We start from the raw sequence: 25870 nt of genomic DNA, 5'->3' as shown, positions 1-25870 counted from the left end.
CACTTTGAGAAGCAAGGGTGTAATTAGCAGGGAATGATTAAAGTTCCCCCATTATCCTTAATAGTAGATTAACCTGCAGAGTGAATTCCTTCCTCATGCCAGAAAGGAGAATCGCTGTTATTACCCTCCATCCTCAGTGATTACCAACAGGACATGCTGTGAGAGCCTCTCAATAGCATTTTGCTTGTGAGCAGAAGCAAAGTCACTATATTTTTATCAGCACTGTGAGACTTGTCCAGTTACTTTTTTTTTTTGATTATGGGAATAAGTGAAAAAACAATGGAAATACATGCATTAAATAGGAAATGACTCCTCTTAAGTGGGAATAACCTCACTTTCCTTTTGCTCCAGCTTGTCCTCCCATTCCCTGATTTTTCAAGTGAGTCACTGATGGCCACAGAGAAAAGAGCAGTCTTGGAAAGGCGGCCCTGCCTCAGGACCACAGTGACGTTATCATTTGGTAGACAGGAAGCTGCAGGGTGGGTGACACAAAAATACCTTGTAATTCTGGTGACCTCATTCTCTACCATATACTACTTTCTTACAACTCTTCATGACAATTTAATTAAGACACAAACCTCCAAAAACCAACGCAGTGAATATTAGCAGCATGATCAGAACAATCTCCTTCCAATACCCTTCTTATGAAGCAATTCAAGGCTTGTGGTTTCTATTCAATTTGTTATAATGACAGTGTTTAATCATGAAGTCTACGCGGCAGCCCGTCGCTGAATTGAGGTCACACATATGACTATTCAAGCATGGAGCACATAATCTATAACTAAGATTTCGCCCCTGAATCTCTGGAGGCTGTGTCATTAATTAACAATGCATTTATTTAAAAAATAATATGCATTACAGCCTTTTAAAATGTAGCCTTGGCTTGGAATGAGAAGTTTGTGATGAAACATTCATGGCAGTTTGCATTGTTGTATGAAGAACTCAGCTGTGGGAATAGCTCAATCACATATATTCAAAGATATTTAATTAAAAGTCTTCTTTTCTAATTTCTCAAAAGCCAATCGTATAATTTCTACTTGTGGCTGGCTCCTTTCTAAGTCATGAAATCATAAAAGAAAGTCTTTAGAGTTCTTGTTCATATGCTTATGCATGTCGTTAGTGCAACATAAGCCACGCAAGTTAAAAATTATTTAGTGTCATCTCACACTGCAATAAATATTTTAAATCTTGAAGGAACAATGAAAAAACTTTGACCTTTAGCCTGGTCCTATCTTTAATCATGGAAGCTTGTTTCAATTACTGTGACGAAGGGTGGTGCATCTCACTGAGGAGGCTCATTCCACTCTATTGCAGTTAATGCACAATCCACTGCTGATATATCAAACTAAGTTTTTTATAGTTCAACATATAAATATATTTGAGCAGGATAGGAATATGTCAGAAGACATACATTTCTGGTTAGAGGGCAAACAACATTTCAGCTAAATTTATGTCTCAGGCCTAAACTGGTCTATATTCAGAGTTAGGCTTTAAAAAGATAAAATCCTATGTGTGTGTTGTGTGGCTTTTTTCTTTATCAATTTATATGTCCATGTACCTGTGCTTACGTGCTTGTTTCTTTTATGCATGTGTTTACCCCCTACTGTGATACTAAGAATAGATGATGTTTAGTATTTGTCTTTTTACTTTTGTTTGAGGACATATAGGGATTTTCATGTATCCACATTCCCATTGGGTGGAGGTCACTGACTGACCTCCTGGTGGAAACCTTTTCTGCTGCCTGTTTTCCATTTTTGTCAGCAAGTGCATTGTTTTGATGTGGAAACAGTCTAATTTGGAAGGTCACAGGTGTTTTACCTGAGGAGGCTGGTTTGGGGAGCCTACTTTCCAGAGGCCGCATCCCCCTGGCGGTCATGATGGGGTCAGATGTGGAATGAACAATGGTGTTATCTGCAGAGGCGTGGCTGTCTGCAGAGGAAGGCACTTCTCGTTCAAGGGTCTGAGCCCTGATGGAAGAAGCTGCACAAAGTGCTGGCTGGAGAGACAGGATGGGCTCAGTGTCCTCTGGGGAGTCTGGGTGGCAGATGTATCGCCCTGTGGAGCGATTTCCGGAGTCTGGGAGTGGGAAGGTTCCAATCCCACTGTCCAGTGTCCTCATCAGGCAGTTGGATTCTAGAGAGAATAACAAAGTGAGGATTAGACAGGGCTCACATAAAAGGATAAAAGGATAATGAGCATTTTTATCCAATCTGGAGGAAGGGGGTATCTAGAAGCAAGAAATACTATTAATGGGATAGTACATTTCCAGTGAGTGGCACCAAACAGACATTTAATTGAACACGGAAATATCCCCTTCACATAATATGAGGTAAGACAGCTAGCCATTACTAGCATTAAGAGTCACATGTACATATATCCTGGATGGTTCTCTAGAACTGTCACACAAAAAGAACGGCCATTAGAGGCCAAAAGTTATTTTTAGTCACCTTTATTTCGATTGGGAATCATATGACTTCAACCAATTAGGTGAAATTTATTAACCGAAATATGATGAGTAATGAGCACACATAACGCTTTGAAGTGATGTCCTAACAAAGGTAATTGTGCATCTCTTACATGAATTATTATCCACTTGACAGTTAACTAAGTCTCTGGCCTCTCAATTTAACTGTGAGGGCAAGTAATTCATATGCTATAAGGGTCATCCCAAAAGATACCTTACCCATGGTATTATCACTTTATCATGTGGGCTTCATTTGACCCAACTGCCATTTAAAGTCAATTAATTGAGAGCCACCATCTGTCTTTCACTCTCACTTCATGCAGTGACACAACCCATTAATACTTGTTGGATTTCTTGTCACTCTCAGAGATCTCACTATTCCCTAAAACAAATCGAGTTGATTTCACCACACATTGTAATATATTCCACTGTGTCTCACTCATCTTTAAGAGATTTTGTGGGCAGCCTGGGTGGCTCAGTGGTTTAGTGCCGCCTTCAGCCTAGGGCCTGATCCTGGAGATCCAGGATCAAGACCCTTGTCGGGCTCCCTGCGCGGAGCCTGCTTCTCCCTCTGCCTGTGTCTGCCTCTCTCTCTCTCTCTCTCTCTCTCTGTGTGTGTGTCGCTCATTAATAAATAAATAAAATCTTTTTTAAAGATTTATTTTATTAAAAATTTTGTGTACAGACAAAAATACAGTATCAGAAAAAATTATTACTGCAATGGCAGTATGGTTTATTCAAGCCAATGAGACAACTTCCAAGATCTGCTTGTCACTCCAAAAGCTTCCTGTTTATGGGATAGTCTTAGAAGAAAACATCCTTAGTAAAGTTTGTGTCAGCAGCTTGTAGTTCTAACACTCAGCAAGACTTAGTACCGTGTCAGGCATGGTGGCGAATATAACAGAATATGACATAATCTTCATATCTCAAGGCTCAACAGCTAACATTTCAGTAGTGTTTTATGGAACAATGGCTTATAAAGTGCAAACTGCCAATAACTATTGTATGACCCCTGACACAGGATTCTTAACCTCTGGAGCTCTCAGTTTCCTTATGGGATTGCTGTGAGGATAAAAATGTTTGCCATCCAATCTCTAGAATTTAGAACAATATCAAGCATTCGGTGGGAGAGAGCTGAAAGTTAAATAACAAATAGTGACATATGCAAAATGTTCAGTCTATTTATCAGATTTTAGAGATACTTGGGAGGTGGATAGTTTATCCATAAGTGCCTCTCTTACACAATCTCATTTGATGCTGAGCAATTTATGTCAGAATTCCTGAAACTGTCCCTTCCCTATTCTCTTCCTCAAAAGCTCTATGCCACCAATGAGTAGTAGAATTCTGGGAATTTCCTAACAGTAAGGTTAAAACAAAGGTGTAGGGCTATGGACAGTCTTCGCTCTTATAGATTTGGTGCTGGTTTTGGAAGCACTAGGGAGACAGTCCTTATCGAAAAAGAAGCTTCTGTCTTCAATGGGATATTTAGTGGGAAGATGCAGATACCCTCTACCATTTAGCAGCCATGAGATCTTAGAAAGTGGTCAGGAACTGCCTGGGCCCTGATTCATATGGCTATGGCCTGGGGTGGGGCTTTTCTTTTTCAGGATTACAAGGGCTAAATTTTAGCCCCATTCATTTCAAGGTCTCCACCTGGCCAGCTTTACTCTCAACCAGCTTCAAAGATTGTTCATTACCTTCTCCATTCATCTTCTTCTCAATTAAGGGGACCTGATTATTTACAGAGGGGCCTTTTTGAGAAATGAGCAGCTGTTTGCATGGGGAGGCATTGCCAGAAGAGTTTAAAAAGAAAGAACCCTGGCATTGGCATTCAGATTTCAAGGTCTTTTCTTCATTTTAGCCAAGAAATACAAAACCCCTCAGAGTTAGCATGTCCACATGTTGTACTAAGGAGCAATTCTAAGAGTAGAAATTATTTCAGTCTCACACAGGAACAAATGGATCTTCATCAGAACTGACCCAGTGTTTGGGAACAGGAAGCAGACTCATTGGCTTTAACAGCTGAGGTGTGTTAGTCCTCACAGGCCCCAGGCTCCCTCCTGTGATTATTTCCTCCCAGCACCTGCAGGATTGCTTAGCCCTGAACTAAAGAGTGCTTGGCAGGATGAAACATGGGGAGTTCTTTTCCTTTTGTGCACTTGAACCATCAAGTTTGGCTGATCATTGTAGCCACTTAGTACTTCACTTCTTTCTTTGCCTCCTGTCTTCAGCTTTTCAATCTTACAAGGTTAGGAACTATCATCACCATCTACAAATGAGGAATCCTAGTTCAAAAGGGTTAAGTAACTCACCCAAGGCCATGAGCTATAAAGAGCTTGGATTTGAATCCAGTCAAGTATAACTACAAAGATCATGCTTTTAGCCATCAAGCTATCCTCATCCTTCCCAAAAGTACAGACAAATCCGGAAGCAGAGTCTACTCAGTTACTAGCCATTGAGGCAGCCTTGTGAACAGAAAGCTCCCAGAATGCCTCCCCACCTCCCCACCCCTGCTCCTAGGTAAAGGCATTCAGCTTGTCCCCTGGAATTGAAGCAGGTACCTGAATTCTAGCTGGCTCTCTTGCTCCCCATCCTGAGGTCTGAGTCTACCTTGATGTTTCCTGTATCTAATGGTTGTTGCCCACACTCAGGATGCCCACACATCCTGATCTGCATGGGTTCTGAGGACCATGACTGCGCAGTAACTCTTCCCCTCTGCCTTCTTCAATTGCATCCATAGACTTCCAGGCTCAGGTTTTTAAGGCATTAATCTCGATTCTCTGGATTAGGTGATAGGCATTGCCTCCAAGGGCAGTTTTCTGGCTTTGTCTGAGAACTCTCTCCCCTCCAAGTATTTGATGGCTCAGAGAGCATTGAATCCAGTCCTCTCAAATGGAGACTCAAAAAGCAAAATGAGATCCTTGACTGCCATTACCGTGATTTTTCTAGGGAAAGCTCCAGCCGCCAAGGCCCGTGTGCTGGCCTGGACTATAACAGAAGGCTGGAAATAGGGTGAGGAGAGGTCATAGGAAAATTGGTGAAGACAGGCTAAGTATGGTACCCTTCTGAAAATACCAACATTTTCTGGTTTCTGTCCCCTTAAATGATTTTCCTTTCCCTTATTTCCTTTTATAATATTGTCATACCAGAATCTAAAGAGGACTTTTGGTATTCCTGAGTTCTCAGATTCTCTGAGAACCATGTGCTCTGACACTAAACTCATAAACCACCTGCTATTAAAGCCATTTTTTTATTTCTAAAAATTACAGATGCCAAATGTAGTGAATTTGAAGAACTCATTTGTAAGTACCTATGAAATGAGGTGTAGACAGTCAGGGACTCAGGCACCATATGCCAAGTTTCACCCTCAAGCAAATTTCTCCAGAATGCATAAACCTTTGGAAATGGAGTTTATATTGAAAATGCTGACACCTTCTTTATGCAGTTTCTTTAAGGTGCTGTAAGTTTCTCACAGTTCATAAAAATACTGTAACCTGAGAAAGTGTTAGATATTGTACTTCTGAAGCCAGGTTTTTTTTTTTTTCTCAGAGAATTAGAAGAACTCACAAAGTAATTAAATGGCTGTGATAGGAACAAAGTTCAAAGTGGCAAGCTGACCTTGCATCTCGAATGAGTTGACACTCTTGATCTCGACAAGTATAAGTTCACATTTGTGGCTGTGAGAACAGCTGCCAACAGGGCCTTGCTAATGAGTTCAAGGATTGGGTCTCCAGATGACCAGCAGGTTTCATTCTTCCAAGGTTACCAATCATGCCTCTGACCCTGGTCAGCCCTTCCACCTACTTCTCATTGTCCCATTTGCCTACTCTCTCTCTCTCTCTCTTTCACTCTCTCAAGGTTAAGTTCTCTTGCTTATTGGCACCAACAAGCTCCAGGAGTTTCATGGATGACTCACAGTGGTGCTTCCCAGTCCTTTTAATGTCATCGCACACACAGAAAATATGAAGCTCTCTGAGGAAAACCCTGGCTACTTGAGAGCCGAGGGTTCAACATCTCAGCACCCCTGGGATCCGTTCAGGGCATCAGCAGCAGACTGGGAGGGAATCTCTTATGTACAGGTTGGACTCAGGTTCTTTTACTCACACCTCAAATGCATCACCTTGTGGATCTCTGGCAGGCAAGGGGATGGATACATTTTTGGTCTCTTATCAGCTGATACACACATTTCTAGGCCCTCCTTTCTTGGGTAAAAAGCGCAGAGTGCTTAGATTAGGAGTATTTTCTGGCATTGAAGCTTCAGTAACTTCAGAGGGAAGTTATTGTGCCTAAGAGGGAGACAAACATCCCAGGAGTGGGTGAGCAGCCAAAAAGGATGAGGTTCTGCATGAGATGATGGCAGAAAAGAAGTTCTGCAGAAACATTTCCACTGGGGATTTGCCAACTCAAGGTACATGATATAAAAATCCCCACTCAGTGCACCAAGAAGCTTTAGCACTTACGCTCCTGGTACCTGGGGTAGGTGGTTTTTCAGTTTCCTCATCTGAAAATTAGGTCATACAGCCTTCATGATGGGGGTGCTTTTAGGACTAGAAACACAGATAGCATCTAATAAATATAGCATGATGTCTGGAATAGGTACACAGTTATCATTCAGAAACTAGCACAATTCTCTAAACAAGTGTTAGTAGGCTGTAAGCATTCTGAGGCCAGACTGGATTTTATTTATGTCCGTGGTATTCTCATGTAAGTCCATTCCTGATTCTATATTGTCCATTTTCAAGAATATGGTGATTATATGCTGACAGAGCTGATACCAATTACAGACTGATCAAGTATCTGATATATTTTCTATCACCAGGTTCAGCACAGGGCCTGACATACAGTCAGTTCTCACTGAGTGTAATGAAAAGAGCAGGTGGAGAAAAAACAACTCTAATCTTTAGAAAATGCTTCTTGAAATTAAATTGAATACGAAGCTTTCTTTTTGAAACCCCAATATGCTGCCTTTTGTTCTGACTCTAGCAACCAAAGAAAAGAGCTGTCTTCCTTCTTCTCTAGGGCCATTTTTCACATACAGTCAGACTTCATTAATTCAGATAGCCAGAGGAATAAGATCATTCAGAATTATTGAATATTTTAAAGACCAATTTCTTAATACTTCCAAGCCCTTAGAGTAAGGGTCTATGACCAAGATGAAGGACAGCTCCTAGAATGGTGTTTTGGTGTCTTTCTCAGTCTCCCACCCCCTCCCTCCAAAGCATCACTGGCCAGAAATTCTCAGGTCTAGAAGAAGCCAGAGTGGCACCATTGCCTTGGCCCTCATCCTCAGGGATTCTGGATGCCACACTGAGTGTTGGCATCCTCACTTAACACTAGTGTCCACTGTAGCATAAGAACTAAGCTAGGACAGAGTCAAGTTCCTGGGGATCATTTGTTGTGAGTAGATGAGATTATTCAGTAATGTCTTACATGGATTTATGCAAAACAGTGAGTTTCTTTCTTTTAAAACAATTTGTTCCCTCAAGTGGATTATTCCAAATTTGTTTTATATTATTTCTTTACACAGTACTGTTTATCCTTAAAAATAGCTGCAAAGGGAAAAGTATATTTCCAGCATTGTGTCAGCTGATACAAACTTCCCAGTTGGTGGAATCTGACTGAGGAATGATCTTGAGTGTTTGGAAAATGCCACTAAATCCCCCCCCTGCCCAGCCTTCTCTTCTACAGATTAAAGTGTCTCAAACTTTTTCTCACAGATCCTATCGCACAAATCCATGATAGCCTGAATTTGTAAACCCAAACTCCTGGTAGTAGTAATGTATTTGTTCAAAGAGATCATTGGATAGGATAGGTTTGAGGAAATCTGACTTGAGTTCTAAGTTACCCTGAATATTCAGAAGAAGGAAGTGAAAAGAGAATAGTAGACATCGGAGCTGGAAAGACAAGGTTTGAAGACCCATGTGGCTATCTGCTAGCTATGTGACAACAGGGTTTGAAAACTATTCAGAGTGTGTACAATGACAGCTCATTTGTAATAAGCCTGGCACAAAGTTTCTGACAATGCAGGGGCTTAACATGTTGCCACAAGTGGTTGATAGGGAAAGGTAGGGGCCCCTACCATACACTGTCATGGAACTCAAAGTAAACTGAACTTCCACCTGCATGGTTAGTATTCTATGGCAGCACCTGGTCTATTTTCCTAAACAACTACCATGTGGTGATTTCCTAAGCAATCACCTTTTGGTAACCATTTCTTTGGGGGTTAGCTGATTGTAATCATCAATGAGCAATAGTGAGTACAGGGCAAAGTACTTGGAATTGGTGACAAGCTGTCTCGTGCATAGAAAAGTTGGAGTCCATTCTCTCAAGAAACCCATTTTGGAGTTGGCACCGTGTAAAGCTTTTTAAAAAGCCTAAATGAATGATATTTACCTATGTTCCCTTGCTCGCAGACTTATTACATTCTTGGGCAACATTTGCAAATTAGTAAGCCATGATTTTCAGTTAGCAAAGGTAGAGCACATCTATCCTATAAAGCTGTACTTGGTCTTGAGCAATGATTTGCCCTCTCTTACAGGTTCAAACAAACTACTTTAGTAACCATGGGTATTTTTTTTTCCTCTTCAACAATAATAAATTCCAGGAAAAGAGAAAATTTAAAAGTCCAAGTGATTTTTTGCTTTGAGCATTTCTATCACATCTACAAGTTTTAGCCAAAAATGCAACGAGGACCCAATACAACTCACCAGCCAGAAAGGGTATTTATATAGGTGCTAATATCCATGCCATAGTACCAATTGGCATGCTTTCTTCTAATGCAAGTGGTCATGTAAAGAAGTCTTTGTATGGCTTCTCTCCAGGTTGCTAAACATCTCTTAGCTACGTGTGGTATTGGCACCAGAAACTTAAACCACAGATGGGAGAACAGATCTCTTTATTTGCACATCCTTCTCTTCATCTGTATGGCTGAAACAAACTAAAAAAAATAAGCCTGTTGCCAAAGCCACATCAATTACATGTAGGTTATTCATTCTAAGTTTACTCCGTGGTTTTTTCAAAGTAGTCAAAAACGACTATATTGGCTATTTATTCACAACTACTGGGTAACTTTGGCTGTGGCATTAAGATGACCTTCTGGAAGAGTAAATTCAATTTGATGGCTTTGGAATGCATGAGAGTACTCAGCAGTTGAATTCCAAGTGGATTTAAGCTTTCTGAGACTTGAAAAGTATATAGAAGAATGTAAATTTGTTTTCCAGTCCCTTGTGCTCTCTTTGATATCAAGGAAGACCTGGATGTTGGGGGTCTGGTGCACTGCTACACAGAGAATGAATATGAGAAAGAAATAGGGAATTAACATGACAAAAAATTAAAGGGAAAAACCAGACCATTAAATTCCTTTGTAAAGATGAAGGACGAGTTATTTAAACCAATACAAAAGATGTGCCACCTTAGGCTGGGTTGGTAGCCAGTGAACAAATATTCTGTGTCTGATAGCAGTGTCACATAAAATATTGTGGTGGGATGTGATTTAAGGATATAAACTGGAAAAGGTGAGATTTGCGTGTCATATGCCCATGTAGACCATGAATTCATAGAAATACTTCTTGAATTTATTTACATATCCAGCTGGTAAAACTCCTGAGGGGGGAAAAATTCTTTAAGTTTGCTGTAAGATATGTTCCTTCCTGTCAATAATATTAAAACAACCTCTTCTAAGGTTCTGAGGGTGGCTCTTGGTCTAGAATTTTGGGATTTGTTATACAACTTTCTGAATCCTTCTTTTACAAATGTTAATAATTATCTCTATTCTCTTAACCCTCCAGACTGAACTATCTTGAGATCGTCACATAACTCCTTAATGTCACACTGTGCTACTATGCTTGTCATGTAAAACAATGCACAGACTTGTATGCAATATTTACTGTAATACAGAAGAGTAGTCTAATGTGACCTGTATGGTTTAACAGCAAACACTTGTTCAAATTTTTCAGCTGATCTAGGAACTGACTTGGATCCCAGACTCCTACATCCTATTTTGCAAGTTGACACTTTAGGTCAAAGTCCTTGATGATGAGCATACACACAGATCCCTCCCAACTCCCCATAAAGTAATGAGTACCCCTTAACTATTTTCCTCTCCATATGTCAAGTCTCGTCCTCTTTGCTTTGATATTTTTCTAACTTAAAAAACAAGACAAAACACAACATTGTACTCTCATTAGCTAAACTTTCTAGAGTACAATAAAAATGAAGAATCACAATGGTTCCAGCCCTGATCTGTGATCACCACTTTTTAAAAAAGATTTTATTTATTTATTCGTGAGTGACACAGAGAGGCAGAGACCTAGGCAGAAGGAGAAGCAGGCCCCTCAAGGGGAGCCTGATTCACGACTTGATCCCAGAACCCTGAGACCACACCCTGAGCCAAAGGTATATCTCAACCACTGAGCCACCCAGGCGTCTCTGTGATCACCATTTTTTTATCTGAAGAAATCCTCTTGTTTCCTGCTATCTTTGCTCATTCTCTATCCATGGCAAAAATAGTCTATCCTCAACATCTTTTCCTCCCAATCTAATTATAATTTAGCTATTTGTTTGTATCTTCTTCTAAGATACTTTGGGTTGGTGCTTATGAAAGGCATGTTAAAGATCTACACAAATGGTGTTGACTGATTCTCCTCAGTTCGCAGATTTAAAACATTTTCAGATTACATTCCCAAATTACTAAGTCATGATTTCCCCTTAGAGAAAGTGCAGCATATCTGTCCCAAAATGTTATCCTTGTATCTGCTCAATGATCTACCTTCTCTCATGCATCCGCTCCATCTCTATCTGTTCTGCCAAAAGGAAGTGATAAGTTAAACAATTACCTCGTGAACCTGATAGACATACATGACTATTACAAGTAATTTTGTCTCTCTAAATCTCTTTTACTCTATATCAGGTTTTCTGAATTGTATGGACTACTGCCTCTCCTCTCCATTTCACCTGCCTGGATAACATCTGCTTTGATAAAGCAACTGAGGAAAGGGAGGAAAGAAAATAAATTGGGGGTAAGGTGCTGCAGGAAGAGATTCAAAACAGCTTGATTTGGCGAGAAGTGTATAAAAATAGAGAAGCATGGGGAGACTCATATTTATCAACTTAGCAACAGATAAAAATTTAGTAGGGATGTTTACAATATATCCTACATATTATTACCCTAACTTTTTTATATTAAATTTTTACATGCTCTAAAGTTAAAAATTAGTTTGTTCATATTACTGCAGTTATAGATATTTAATGAAAGCCTCCAGAAAGATAAACATTTAAAGTTCGTAAGTGTTTTTCTCCATTTGTCTCTATATTTAATCATTCTCAATGATTTTTTAAATAATATGCAGAAGGAAAGCCCAAGTTGTCATACCCCTGAACTTTTTTTTTCTTTAATATTCACCTTAACATGACTTACTTGCTGGGTTCAGGATTTTAATTATTATAAGGTAATCTATTTTAAGTGAATATTAAGGATCATTTATTTTTCTTTTATGTGACTGCAGCTGAAATGTGGGTAAAGAGGCTAAAGTTGAAGTGAGCCTGTCTTTCTATTTCAGCTTCCATTCTCCACTCACCAATATTCCGTGGTTGTCTTTACAGGAAGGTAATAAAGAAGTAATGAAATCCAACAGACCAGTGGATATGGATATAGGTAAAAATACAGAGAGATTTTTGCTTCTGACCATTAAGGATTAATTGCAACAGGAATACACATACGCTGTTAAACACTGTTTTCAGATATTGGACAGTAGGCAGCATAGGACTTAACCTCAGAATCACGGGAAACAAATGAGGTAAGCCGTACAATCTCCCCAGCCACCTTTCTGATAGCAGTTTCCAGACTGAAACACAGAAAGTGGGAACATGGAGTTTGTGGATCCTGATGAATTAAAGAGATAAATATAGGTGTGTGTGTTTGTGGGGTGGGGCAAGTATCAAGGTTGCTAGAATTTGCAAGGCTGTATATTGGAAAGAAAAAATAACAGAGGTGTGCCTATAGGTTTTGGTTTTATACTAATCTAAACATGCATAAGGTAAAACTCATGATGTCAGAGAAACAAGTGCTATGAGACACTAAGGTAAATTTCTTGAGCTCATATAGGCTGAAAATAGTTTTTTTCTACCATTCAGAGAGGCTAGGCCCTCCAATATGGACTATAAGGTAGAGTTCTAAGAAGAGTCAAACCTTAGTAAGAAGGCTAAATTGCACCTAGAATAAAGCCTTCTCTGGACTTGTCAAAACAAAACTTAAGAGTAAGCCTTGAAAAACAGAACTAATCTGCAAATACTTTAAAAGCACCCCAGAACAAAGTCCAAAAATTTGTATAGGAATACTGAAATCCAGGACTCAATAACATAAAATTTATAATCTCTGACATCCAGTCAAAAAGCACTAGGCATACAAACAAAACAAAACAAAACAAAACAGGAAAATATGATCCATTTTCAGGAGAAAAATCAGACAATAGAAACAAAAGTAGTGATGATACAATAAAATTATTACAAAGAACCTTAAAAACCATAGACATTGTAAATGTGAACATAATTGATAACTTGAACATAATTAAGAGATATTAGAATAATACCTAAATGAAAATTGTAGACAGGAAAAAAACCTATTTAAATGGAAAAAATAGGGATCCCTGGGTGGCGCAGCGGTTTGGCGCCTGCCTTTGGCCCAGGGCGTGATCCTGGAGACCCGGGATCAAATCCCACATCAGGCTCCTGGTGCATGGAGCCTGCTTCTCCCTCTGCCTGTGTCTCTGCCTCTCTCTCTCTGTATGACTATCGCAAATAAAAAAAAAAAAATTAAAAAAAAAATAAATGGAAAAAATACACTATATATGATTAATAACAGATTAGCTATCAGATAATAGATATTAGATAACAGATCTGCAGAGATATCAGATATGGTAGGAAAAAATAGTGAATTTGAAGGCATAAGGATATAAATGATCCAAAACAAAGTATATAGAGAAAAAAGACTTAAAGGAATAAATAGAGCATCATTGACCTTGGAGTCAATAAGAAGTAGTTTAAATGTGTGTAATTGGCTCTCCAGAATGAAAAAAGAAGAGAAGAAAAATTTTGACAGAAAAACCAAAAATGTACCATATTTTGATAAAAACTGTAACTCCAAATCTAAGACAATCAATGAATTCCAACCAGAACCAATATGGAGAAAAACCACTAAGGCACATGATAGTTAAATTGCTGAGCATCAACGATAAAGACAAATCTTAAAAGCAACTGAGAATAAAGACGCTCTACAGAAGAACAATGATAAAACTGACAGCAGACTTCATGTGAGGCATTACACAATGCAGAAGATAATAGATAAACATCTTTAAAGTGCTGAATGGAAAAAAATCCCCCAAACATATTAATCTTATAAAATTAATTTCAACTAATCAACTTTTCAATTATTTTAAAAATCAAGGAAAAAAGAAATAATTTTAAAACAAACAAGAGCTGAGTGGTTCCTGGGTGGCTCAGTAGGTAAACTGGCTGACTTTTGATTTCAGCTCAGGTCATGATCTCAGGGTCCTGGAACTGACCTCTGCATCAGGCTCTGCATTCAGTGGCAAGTCTGCTTAAGGAGTCTGTGTCTCCCTTTCTCTCCTTCTGCCCCTCCCTCTTCTCAGGCTCTCTCTCACAAATAAATAAATCTTAAAAAACAAAAGCAAAAACAAAAACAAAACAAAACAAAAAAAAAAAACAAGAGCTGAGAGAACTCATTGCCAAAAGCATTTTAGTATAAAAAATATTAAATGTATTTCCACAGGCAGATAGAAAATGGATATCAGGTAGAAATTTGGGAGTAAAGAGCACCAAAAATGATAAATACATGTTATATTACAAAATATATTTCTATTTTTAATCTTTTTTTAAAGATAAGTAACTAAAGCAAATACAAGAGCATATTGCAAGGTTTCTAACACATGTAGACATAAAATATACTAATGGCATAAAGGTTGGTAGAGGTTATATAAAAGTAATCTGTGACACATTAAGATAGTGCTAAAGACGTAATTAGACTACATTTAAACATTAGATCAATCACTAAGGGGTACAGCTAATAATCTGCAAGTAGAGATAAAGGGGAATCATAAAAAAATATTCAAGAGAAGGCAGAAAAAAAGACAAAAATATGAAGTACAGAGGGGACAAGTAGAAAGTTACATATTAAGATGGTAGATGTAAGCCAAACATTTAGATAATTACATTAAATGTAAATGGCTTAAACATGCCAATTACTAGGCTGAGTTTGTCAGATACGAATGCAAAAATATAGCAAAACCTAATTATATGCTGTCTATGAGAAATCCACTTTAAATATGTTTATGGATCAGAAGATTCAATACTATTTAATTCTCTACAAATTGATTTATAGATTCCTGGCAATCTTAATCAAAACACTACCAATCTGCCTTACAGATATGGACAACCTGATTCTACAAGTATTTTGGAAGCACAAACATTTTTTAAAAAGTGAAACAATGTCAGGACTGATGCTACCTAAATTGTATTTGGCTATATACTAATCAAGAGAATTGGATGAGGATTTGCATATAGATTAGTGGAACAGAGCAGACATTCCAGAAATAGACTCACATATATATTGTCACTTTTCAAAGATGACAAGGTAATTTAATGGGGAAATATAATGTTAGGACAAAAGCTACTAGAAACACTGAATAGTCCTATGGAGAGTAATGAACCTCATCCCTTTCTTCAGACTGTATACAAAAACTAATGCACAGACTAAAACATAAAAGGCACAATAGTAAAAATTCTAGAAGAAAACAGAGATTATCTCCATGACCTTTCATTAGGCAATAGTTTCTTAAATAGAGCACAAAAGCAAAAACCATAAAAGAAAAAAAAGATACATTAGATTATCAAAATAAAATAAAAACTTCCTCTTCAAAGACACTACAAAGAAAATTAAAAGGCAAACAACAGTAAAAAGTATACCTAATAAGGGGTTTGGATCCAGAATAAAAATAACTCCCATAACTTGATAATAACAGAACAAGCAATTCAGTACAAAATTGAGCAAAATTTTGAATGTCTATGTCATCAAAGAAGATATATAGATATCCAATAAAACTAGGAAAGGATGTTCAACATCATTAGTCATTGGGGGATGCAAATTAAAATCACAGTGAGATATCACTGCACTCCCATAAAAATTGCTAAAACTAAAAAGACCAATAATAATAAATGTTGATGAGAATGTGGAGCAAGAAGGACTCATATATTGTTGATAGGATCACAGAATGGTAAAACTACTTTGGAAAATAGTTTGGTAGTCCATCTAAAGACTCAGACACACAAATGTTAAGAGCAGCTTTGTGCATGATAGCTCAAATGAATTTCATACAATGAAATGCCAACCGGTAATGAAAAAGCAGAAACAAACACATAACTGTGAATACATACAATGTGGATGTTTCTCAAAAGCATTTACACTCATTAAGAGAGCCAAACCCTAAATACTATATGATTTTTCCATTTACATTAAATTTTAGAAAAGGCAAGCCTATAGTGATAGAAACAAATCAGTAGTTGTCTGGGACTATTGATACTGAGAGTGAATTTCATGTAGAGGAACATAAGAGAACATTTTAGGGTGATGAAAATGTTCTATATCTTTTTTTAAAAAAATTATTTACTTATTTATATAAATAAGTAAGTAAGTAATCTCTACATTCAACATGGGGCTCAAACTCATGATCTCAAGATCCCAAGGGTCACATGGTCTTCTGACTGAGCCAGCAGGGTACCCAGAAAATGTTCTATGTCTTGATTGCGGTAGTGGTTATACAACAGTATATGTTAATCAAAACTCATGGAACTGTATACTTAGAAATCCAAAAATTCAATCCTGATTGAACATGGCTGAACAGAAGAACTGGGATTTCCCCAGGTATAACCTCAAATTCTCCTTAGAGGAATCTGAACATGATGCTGGGAAGGAAGGGGCTTCAGGAGTCCCCAAGGAGCACAACTGGGGCTATTCCTTAATTCCAGATTGAGCAGCACACAAGAGGCTCTGTTTACTCATTCATCCTTTCAAATATCCTGACTAGTAGCTACTAATATCCCCATTTGATAGAGGAGGAAAGCAAAGCTCTGAGGAGACAGTCCCTTAACAGTGACAGTCTGACTCCAAGGCTCAGTATCACTCTGTTCATAAACCTGCCTCCCAGTGTGGGTGGAGATCCCCAGTATCAGAGAGCCTGCCAGGGACTCTATAGGCCAGTACTTCTCTAGCTTGGGGAGTGGTGCACAGACCCCTGGATTCTCTGGCTGTGTGCCTGGTTCTCCTTTGCAAAGAGGGTCTTAGATAAGAAGTCACTAAATGATGACTGGACATGCCCCATGGAAATGCTTTTGTCCTTTATCATACCTCATATTTCTGTAGCATAACAACATTTGCTGTTTGCTTACCACAGGGTAAACGCTTTCCTTGCATCAGACCATGATAAAATATGCAGTTGACACATTTTAGATACAAGGAAACAGAGATTTAAAAAGGGAAATAAAGTTGCCCATGTTCATACAGCTACAAGTAGGAGAGCCAGGATTTGGAGCAAGGCCTATACAAACCACAAAGCTTGCAGATCTGACTGCTACATGATTCTAGTATTGTTTTCTGACCTCAGTTTGCCAAGCACTCTGAATCAATAAGGATACTTTGGGTGGAAAGTGACATTTTAAACAGTAAGGATGCATTAGCTCAGAGCCCAGAAGTAGAGCAAGCCTCAAGGCTGCCTTAATCCAGGGCCTCTGTCTTCGTTTCCTTGCAGTTGTCTTGGTTCTGCCCATCCTGTCTGTCAGCTTTGGCTTCATGTCAGTAGGATCTGGCTCTAGCAGCTCCCTACCCATCAGCCGTACACTCCCAAATCTAGAGGAGAAAGAGAAGCTAGATCTTTGTATGATTTCTTTCTACATCTCCAACCACTCTGTCCCCTTAAAATTAGCCAAATGAGGTCCCAATCTTATTCATGGACCAATCCAGGTCACTTGGGGATGGCCATTCATTGACTGGCCCAGGGCATAGCTTCCCCAGGCCAATTGCTTTCAGAGAAAATTACCATAAGTGTCCTAATAACATCATACCCTTGATGCAGAAATGGCTATTCGGAGGCCAACCACAATGTCTGCTACATTCTTTCTTAGTCATTATTTCAACTGAATCTTGGAGCAACACTCAGTGGTAATCTCTACACTTGAGGAAACAAACAGGCAACATGTATCTTTCAGGTAACAAGTACAAATGCAGCAGCCAGGATTCAAAGTCGTCTTCTCATTCCAAGTTGACATTTCTTTCTACTACTTGGACAACTACTGTGACCATACCCCATTTTCTCTCTTCAGACCAAATTCTAAGAAGTTACTAAGAAGATACTCATCTTCAATCCTCGATCTTCTGGTATTTATCATCATTTTTTTTTCTAATTCAATAATCACCACATTATGGACTCCAGTAAGCCATTTATAACCGAGTAGGGAGGCTTTTTTTCCCCAGGACTTCCTTTTCAATGAGGCTTTGTAGGTACCATTTAAAATAAATACATAGTCTGATAACCTTAAAATCTATTTAGTTTCTTCTCTTCCCTCTTCAATCTCACTTTCTAAATAAACTCATTTTCAAAAAGATTTTTCCTTTTCAACTTCTTTTTCCACATCTACCATCAACACATACTCGCAGGCCTCTGGCTCTTACTAGCTGTATTCATTCTCCATAATAGACCCAAAGAGAAGGTTCTGGCCTTTGGGCTTTTATGCAAAATTGTCATAAAGGTAGTATCTGTTTCATTAAAAAAGAAGAATAAGAGAAATAAGAAGGGAAAAAAAAAACCTCAAATATCTAGTGAGCTACATAGGGCATTGTTTCAATTAGAATTCCAATCAAAGTGGGGAAAGAGAACTGGATGGTGGATGAGTGGCTACTAAAAGGTATCCCTTGTACCTCGGACCCATCTTACATCTAAGATGTGCTGCCATGAACTTGATGTCTTTTGATTTTCCCGACAATCATGTGCTGAGTTGGGGAAGGCATCAGCCAATATGCCCAATTTACAGACACAGAAAACCAGGCAACAATCAGTTTAATTAATAAGGGACAAAATTGTTACCAAAACTTAGGTATACTGCTTCTAGGTTCAGTGCTGCTTACACTAAAATATTTGGATTCCTGAAAAATGAGGGAAATGGTATGAAAGATATGAAGGCTCAGGAATTAGTTTAGCACCCCTGACTCTGGATTTTAAAGTTTGAATCATACATATTTTTGGACTTTCTTTGGTGTTCAGAAAAAGTAAACAAGACTTGACAGAAAATCTGATGAGAAGCTGCAATCATTTTGACCCAAGGCCAATATATAAAAATTCAAAAGATGTTATCAAGAATATATGTTGGTACCATCTATGGCAACTGTCATAGCATGGCCTTCCACCAGACATATATTATCATTGCATGTTGAATTATATTGAATGTGCTATTGATTCTTTAGACAGAGGGTCTCTCCACAAGACCAGAGGAAAGAGATGAGAAAGGCATCAAGGAAGACTCTCGTTTTTCTAAAGGTGAGGAATTGGGAGTAATGGGGGAAGGCCTTTAAAATAAGGACCCAAGTTAGAGCATGGGGAAAAGATCATAATGGGGAAGGGACCATGGTGAGGAGGAGGAGATGAAGAAGCTGAATGGAATCATGATGTTGTAGGTCATACTGAAACATCAAGCTAAGGTTGGAAATTTTGTTTGTAAATAGAATCACTGGAGGAGCAGAAAGAAAAGTTACAACATACAGTGTTATTGAAGGTGGGGTTTAGGGGGAAGCAAAAGACAGCTAGAAGAACTTCAGGATATAGAAGCTGGAAATGTCTCTGGCAAGCTCGAGCAAGTCAAACACTTAGTGATCCCCAGGCCCTCCCTCTCCCCAGCAGATTGGGAAAGGGTCAAGGATGATGCAGAAAAAGGAGAATAAGGCAGAGATTGAGTGGATTTTTCTGTGGGATCCTGAGGACTGGTAGAGTAGAACATGCTAGAGCATCAAAGGTTTTCGATAGCTAAATCTTTTTAAGTGTGCAGGGGAAGGAGAAGCTTTACTCTGAATGACATGGCTCAGCCCATGTATTTCTGAAGAATCCCTCTCAGCTTCTATTCTATATGCCTGCAGAACATCACCCTACAAGTGGAATTTATTATCCCTGTAAATACAGACTCACTAATGGGGTATGGCTTATTATGAAGCAAGGCACGAGCCCCACAGCCTGTGTCTTATCCTACTCCAAGACCTCCATCATCCCAGGACACTTCACTCAACTTGGCAGGGTTCACACATTTGATGCAAAATCTGACTGGATTCAAGGATCTTTGTGCAATTAAGGAAGCAGGAGCAGGTGTATGGATGTGACTCTAAGGTGCCGCTTTCTCATTAAGAGGTTGGTGAACAGTAGGAATTTTTCCCTCTATGCACAACAGATTGCTCTTCTGTCTGGCAGTTTCATTACAACACTCTATACAAGTCATATCTATAAATGAAGACCTAACACACACTCAGCACAGCCCCTCACTCAATACAGAATCCCAGGCATACTGGCTTGAGGAGAAGAAGGCCATTTAACCCTGTTCCTTGGCAGCCCAGTCTTCTTTTAGAGCAGAGTAACATGCCAGTTGTGCAGTGTGCTAATTGTCATTCGTGACTCTGGCCAGTCAGTACAATTATTTACATGGGCAGCAGCTCCCACTGATTCCAGCAGGAGCATCTCATGAACACCTGAAATCATCATTTTTGTCCTTAGAGGAGCTTTGCTCTAAAACACAAATTCTCTCTAATAGGGATCCATTACTGTGTAATGAATAAACATACCATGCACATGCATGCATATTCCCAGGGGCCTTGGGCCATTTGCTCATGCACAGGCCTCTTGAATCTTTGTTTCCCTGGGGGGAGGGGAGCTTATCTGCAGAGGGCACATGCCTCTATGAGGAAGTTCACATCTTACATCTGAATGAGTCTGGATTCCAGGTTCAATTGAAGCAAAATGTCTAGCTTTATTTGCTCATGTGAAAGTGGACTGCTAATCTGAAGGGCTCTCGGTAACAGGGGGTCATTAGGGCCACCTGCTCCACTATTTTACATAAATGGTGATGATGTAGGCTGTCTGATATTTGACACCTGGCATCTGCACTCTCCCCAGCCCCTACCCAGCTTATAGGATACGTTCACCAGTTCACTTTTCCTTGGCCTGGGTGAAGCAAATTGAAATCTGTAGTCATCTACAGATGACAGCTGTTCAGCTTCCTCTAAGTAGCTGATATTCTAATCATTCTGTTAAAACCTAATTACATGTAATTGTATTAGGTTTCTACAAAGAAACAGAACCAGTTTGTGTGTGTGTGTGTGTGTGTGTGTGTGTATGTGCGTGTGTGTGATTTATAAGGAATTGGCTCATGCAATTACGGAGACTCAAGTCCCAAGGTCTGCAGGGAGGGTAGGCAAGCTGGAGACTAGAACGGTTTAATTCTAGTCTAAGTCCTAAGGCCAGAGAACCGGAAGAGCTGTCAGTGTGATTCCAGGGCAAAGACCAGCAGGCTTGAGACCCAGGAAGAGTTACCATTTCAGTCATTTCTAGTCTGAAGGCAGGGAAAAAAAAAAAAAAAGCAAAACTGACATCCTAGCTCCAAGGCAGTCAGGCAAGAAGAAGAATTCTCTCTTACTTTGAGCAGGGCCAGTCTTTTTTTCTGTTTGGGCCTTAGCTGATGGGTGAGGCCCACCACATTTAGAAGGGCAATCTGCTTTACTCAGCCTGCCAATTTAAATGTTAATCTTATCCAAAAACATCCTCAGAGAAACATCCAGAATATGTTTGATCAAGTCTCTGGGCACTCTGTGGCCCAGGGAAGTTGACATACAAAATTAACCACCACGGTTATTAAGGAGCTGTTATTTGTAGCACATGGTAACAATTAAAAAGTCAAAATGTGTGTGTGTGGCGTTTTCTAATTAAAACATAATTTTTATACTCCCTCCAAATAAACAGTTGGAAGATGCTCTACTTAAGATGAGCTTAATGGAAACTATCCTGCTGATACCCCCTCCCCCACCCTAAGGCTTTGAGAGACATTGCTGTTACTTTGGAAAGAAATCATTGTTTTAAAACTGCTTTCCCAACATTTTTCTAATATAGACTTCTCAAGCCTTACAGAAATAGAGAATAATTCGAAGTCCTCTTCCCAGATGAGGTAAATGAGACACATGGGGGGGAAGAAATAACCTGTCTAGAATCATAATATTTGGAAAACGGATGTGCCTGATTTTAAGAACTCAGGATTGCGAATCCTCCCATTCCCTTTTAAAAAGAGTATAGTGGAACTTTCATACGTAGATGATGATGAATATCTTGATTATTAAAGAACTGACTAAAAAGCAGGTGGCAAGCAAAGGGTTTAGGGGATATCACTTTTAAAGAGCGAGGTCTGCAGGAGGTGCCCCTTCGACAAGGTAGCTCACTTCTCAAGACACATGGTGCTGGCTTGGGGCCAGGAGATCCCCTGGTATCTGCACAGCAAGCTGCCAGTTGCTGGCGCATCCACCTTCTAGAGGCTTACTACTGGAGCGTGCCACTGCTGAACTTCTGATTGCCAGTAACTGCATCTCTTTGCCTGAAGGCAATAACCCCAGAATCAGCCCTTGACTCGTCAGTGATGGGAGGTGGTGATGAAGACCCAGCTCCCTTACTCTTCAGGTGGGGAACCTCTGAGACTTGGATGCTATGCCCTAGGATTCTTCTGAGGTTAAGCTTCTGTCACCCACAGTGGTAGCCAGGTAACCAGCATGTGTGTGTGACCTGTCCCCTGCCGTCTCTATCTTGAAATGCTTAATAGCTTTTGGATAAGGGGCCCTGTGCCTTGCAGGGCTATGGGAATTTTGTGGCCAATCCTGGGGGTAGCTGGCATGAGAATCTGCTCTTCATTGGCTGGTCTACTTCCTCTATCTGACTTTTCCTTCTTCCTGACAATTGACTTGTCCTTAAATCCTTTTCACAGGGTCTCCTTCTGCGAGACCTAAAACTGAGCAGTTGTAAATGTCAATGGAATCATGAAAAACACCTTTAATTAACAAAAGCCATCTTACTAGTTTTTAAAAATAAAACAATAATGCACATGGGATTAAAACTTACTAAAAATAGTGTAGTGATTATATAAGCGGTCACTACCGCCCCATATTGTAACACCCAGGGAGGTTTTATAAGGAAGTAATACCCATCTAAGCTTCCCGACTTCCCTGCATCGCAGACCAAGTGCCCAGGTGAATCCAGCATGCAAATAACTCCCTGAAGAAGTAGGGCAATAACTAGGGCTGGCATTTAAACAGCGGCTCTCCATGCCATCTGTTTTAAAGAAATTATTTGTCTTTGCCAGCATGTCAGGAAGAATAAGTTCACATAATTCAGGAACTACTAAGGCATATAAATTCTTGATTATTTACAATGACACGATTATCTATAGCCATCAAGTTTCTTTTGGTAACGTCCAGCATAATCACAAAAGGGTCAGGGAAATTGACCTATGAGGAACAGATTAGAGGATTCAATCTTCAACTAAACTGTAAGAAAGAGATGTAAATAAGGATTCTGATTCCAAATCAGATCAGCTGAGCTCACCAAATCCAGAGCCATGAAGTCTAGGCTTGTCCAGCACAATGTTTGGAATGGAGTCAGTGCCGAATAAATAATTAGTAACTGATTGAACTGGGTTTATGGCTGTGCCTTGAGGCTTGAGAACCAGAAAATGAAACTGCCTTATTTCTACCAGTGAAGAAACTCTAGGTAGCCATTTCTTACACCCTGGAGTTTATTAAATGGGTACCAGTGCACGAGGACCCGGGGAGAAGAAGAGCCTCGGGTGGGACACTGAACATGACTGGTGGTTGTAGGTTAGGTCTGTTGGTATATGTGGGGGATGCAAGACTTGAGAACTGGCTGGAGAAACAGAAAGCCATCTTAGGCCTTTCCGTGTGTGACATGTACATTGGGAACTTCTGCAACCAAATCCAATCATCCTGAAGTCATGTTAGTTTTCAGGATGAATCTCGTCACCATCTTGAAGTGAATTATAATCTCATTGTGACTCACTTTCCTCATCATTCAGAAAGATGATATCCAGATTATTTGTTTTGCAACAATGGACAGATATCCTGACTACTCCTCTCATCTTTCTCCTGGTACACAAACTCTAAGGGCAGTTTGATGGTTAAAAGCAGCAGTTCCCAGAAAGGCTAGGCTTTGTAGGTTGCTTACTGGATAAATAATCAGGACAAAGGGGGTTGGAGGTTACATAAATCCATTTTGAAAACATTTTAAAATTCAAGTGTTTGTCCTGGCCTGTTTCTGAACAGATGTATCTTTCTGATTAAGTTGTATAAAAACATTTTTTGGTGAAAATTCTTTTGTACCTCTCACATACAACCAGTCCAGACAAAAAAACTCTCAGTAAGAATTTATGGATGAAAAAAGGGTAAAGTTTTGATTACTAACTAGAACACATTGATTTTGTACCATTGGGAGAAAACAAAGCCCCGGTTCTTGGGGGAAGCATGAGAGTGAGGTAGGAAGGGAATTAATTATCTTTTTTTTTTTTTTTTTTCAGAACTGTTCCTGGAAGCTTTCCCTTTTTCCTGAATGAAAACTCCCCATGCTACCTTTCCAAGCTGCTGTGAGGACCTTGGATGCAAACTGGCTCCTGAGCCTATGATCACACCTGACAGTATCGATCACAAGACAGTGAAGATGGTCCAGCTCCTGTATTTTCCACACAGGACACTCCAAATGTTATCTACACTCATGTCATTGATGATAGCAACTGATGCCATGGACAAGCAGAGCTGTTTGGAGCTGAATGCAATATCCCAAGGACTACCCTGAGTTATTTCTGACTAGACTGAGAATCATAGGGTTAGAAGCTCCATGGTGGGTGGCCATACTGGGGGTCCCATTAACCCATACATCTGATTAATGTTTGTCCTGCCTGGCATACCTTAATGATTATAAGTCTTGATGTCCAAAGTACCATAGACTGCCCATGGGAATGTCCTTCTTGTGTCCATAGGAATGACACTATCAATAACTACCATGATACTATCTCAGCCTTGGGTGGAGGCATTTAGGTCAGCTTCAACCTAATTGAGAACCTCTCAATTATTGAAATCAACAGGTTAGTCTCACACTGCTGTATGGAGTCCTACTGATAATAATTTTCCTGTAAAGATATGTTGGACATGAGCCAAGGTCACAGATTGTGAAGAAAAGATATCATAGCAGGTCTGAAAAGGCTTACCTTTAGCAAGGCTTGATTGCAATGACTGGTCCTTCACTAGCACCTGGGAACTTGGATTTCAAGAGGGTTCTCATCACCCTAACTGATATAAGTGGCTCACTGTGCCTAAATTGTTCATATAAACAATGTGGTTTATGCTGAACATGTGCTTTCCTTGGGGGGGATATGGGATTTTAATATGTGCTAGACAAAGCGGTACCTGTGTGTCCAGCCCCCAATGAAACCCTGGGCTCTGTGTCTCTAATGAGCTTCTCAGGTACATAACACTTTACATATGCTGTCATAACTACTTGCTGGGGGAATCTAGGATGTCCTGTGTGACTTCATTGGAAGAAGACCCCTGGAAGCCTGTATCTCATTATCTCCTGATACTGCCCCATGTGACATTTCTCCTTGATGATTTTGGTTTATATCTTTCACTGTAATAAATCATAGCTGCAAGTACAACTTTAAGAAAGAGAGAAAAAAAAGAAAGGGAGGAAGTAGATATTTAGAGCTACCTATATTTTACACATACCGATCTTCCTAATAACTACACTAACAATGAAGACCAACAATTGAGTTCTTGCTAGCTCCTGGCATAGCTGTCGAAAACTCATCTGCAAAAAAACCTCATTTAATGCTCATAACAACTTCAAGGTAAATCTTTCTGTTATCTCCATTTGGCAGATGAGGGAATGGTGGTTTAGAGAGAATCAGGAGTTTGCTTAAGATTACAGCATCTGTCAAATGGGAAAGAAGGATGTGGAACATAGGCCTATGTGACTGCAAACCCCTGGCTAGAACTAGAAGACTATTAGGAGGATCTATGGCAGCACTGTAAAAAAAAACCCACAAAACTTAGGTAAGTGCATGGTGGTGATGCTATTGTTACAGATGATGACTAAGTCTGGCCCAGAAATTGTTTAATATGCTTTGTAAATTTCTAGTTTCGTCAAAGCCCACGATGGAAATTTCATCTTTCCACAGATTCACGAGAAGTGGGAACTTGACATGGACAGGCATCTTGAAATTCAGGGATACCCCTACTGCCTCAAAGAGTATTGGAACTTG

The 25870-nt window shown here is 39.5% G+C and overlaps 1 protein-coding gene across 16 annotated transcripts in view; it reads right to left on the bottom strand.

Moving 5' to 3' along the window:
• NCKAP5 (NCK associated protein 5) overlaps positions 1-25870 on the bottom strand; it is a 947559-nt gene that overhangs the window by 55576 nt on the left and 866113 nt on the right. For all 16 annotated transcript variants that reach the window (XM_055316283.1, XM_055316284.1, XM_055316277.1 and 13 more), the window contains one exon: positions 1819-2133. In XM_055316283.1, the coding sequence (XP_055172258.1) occupies positions 1819-2133 (315 nt within the window). The remainder of the gene's footprint in view (positions 1-1818; positions 2134-25870) is intronic.

Source organism: Nyctereutes procyonoides, unplaced genomic scaffold, assembly GCF_905146905.1.
Source record: "Nyctereutes procyonoides isolate TBG_1078 unplaced genomic scaffold, NYPRO_anot_genome, whole genome shotgun sequence".
Taxonomy (NCBI): domain Eukaryota; kingdom Metazoa; phylum Chordata; class Mammalia; order Carnivora; family Canidae; genus Nyctereutes; species Nyctereutes procyonoides.
The sequence above is the reverse complement of the archived record's forward strand: the minus strand, read 5'-3'. Positions and strand labels throughout refer to the sequence as shown.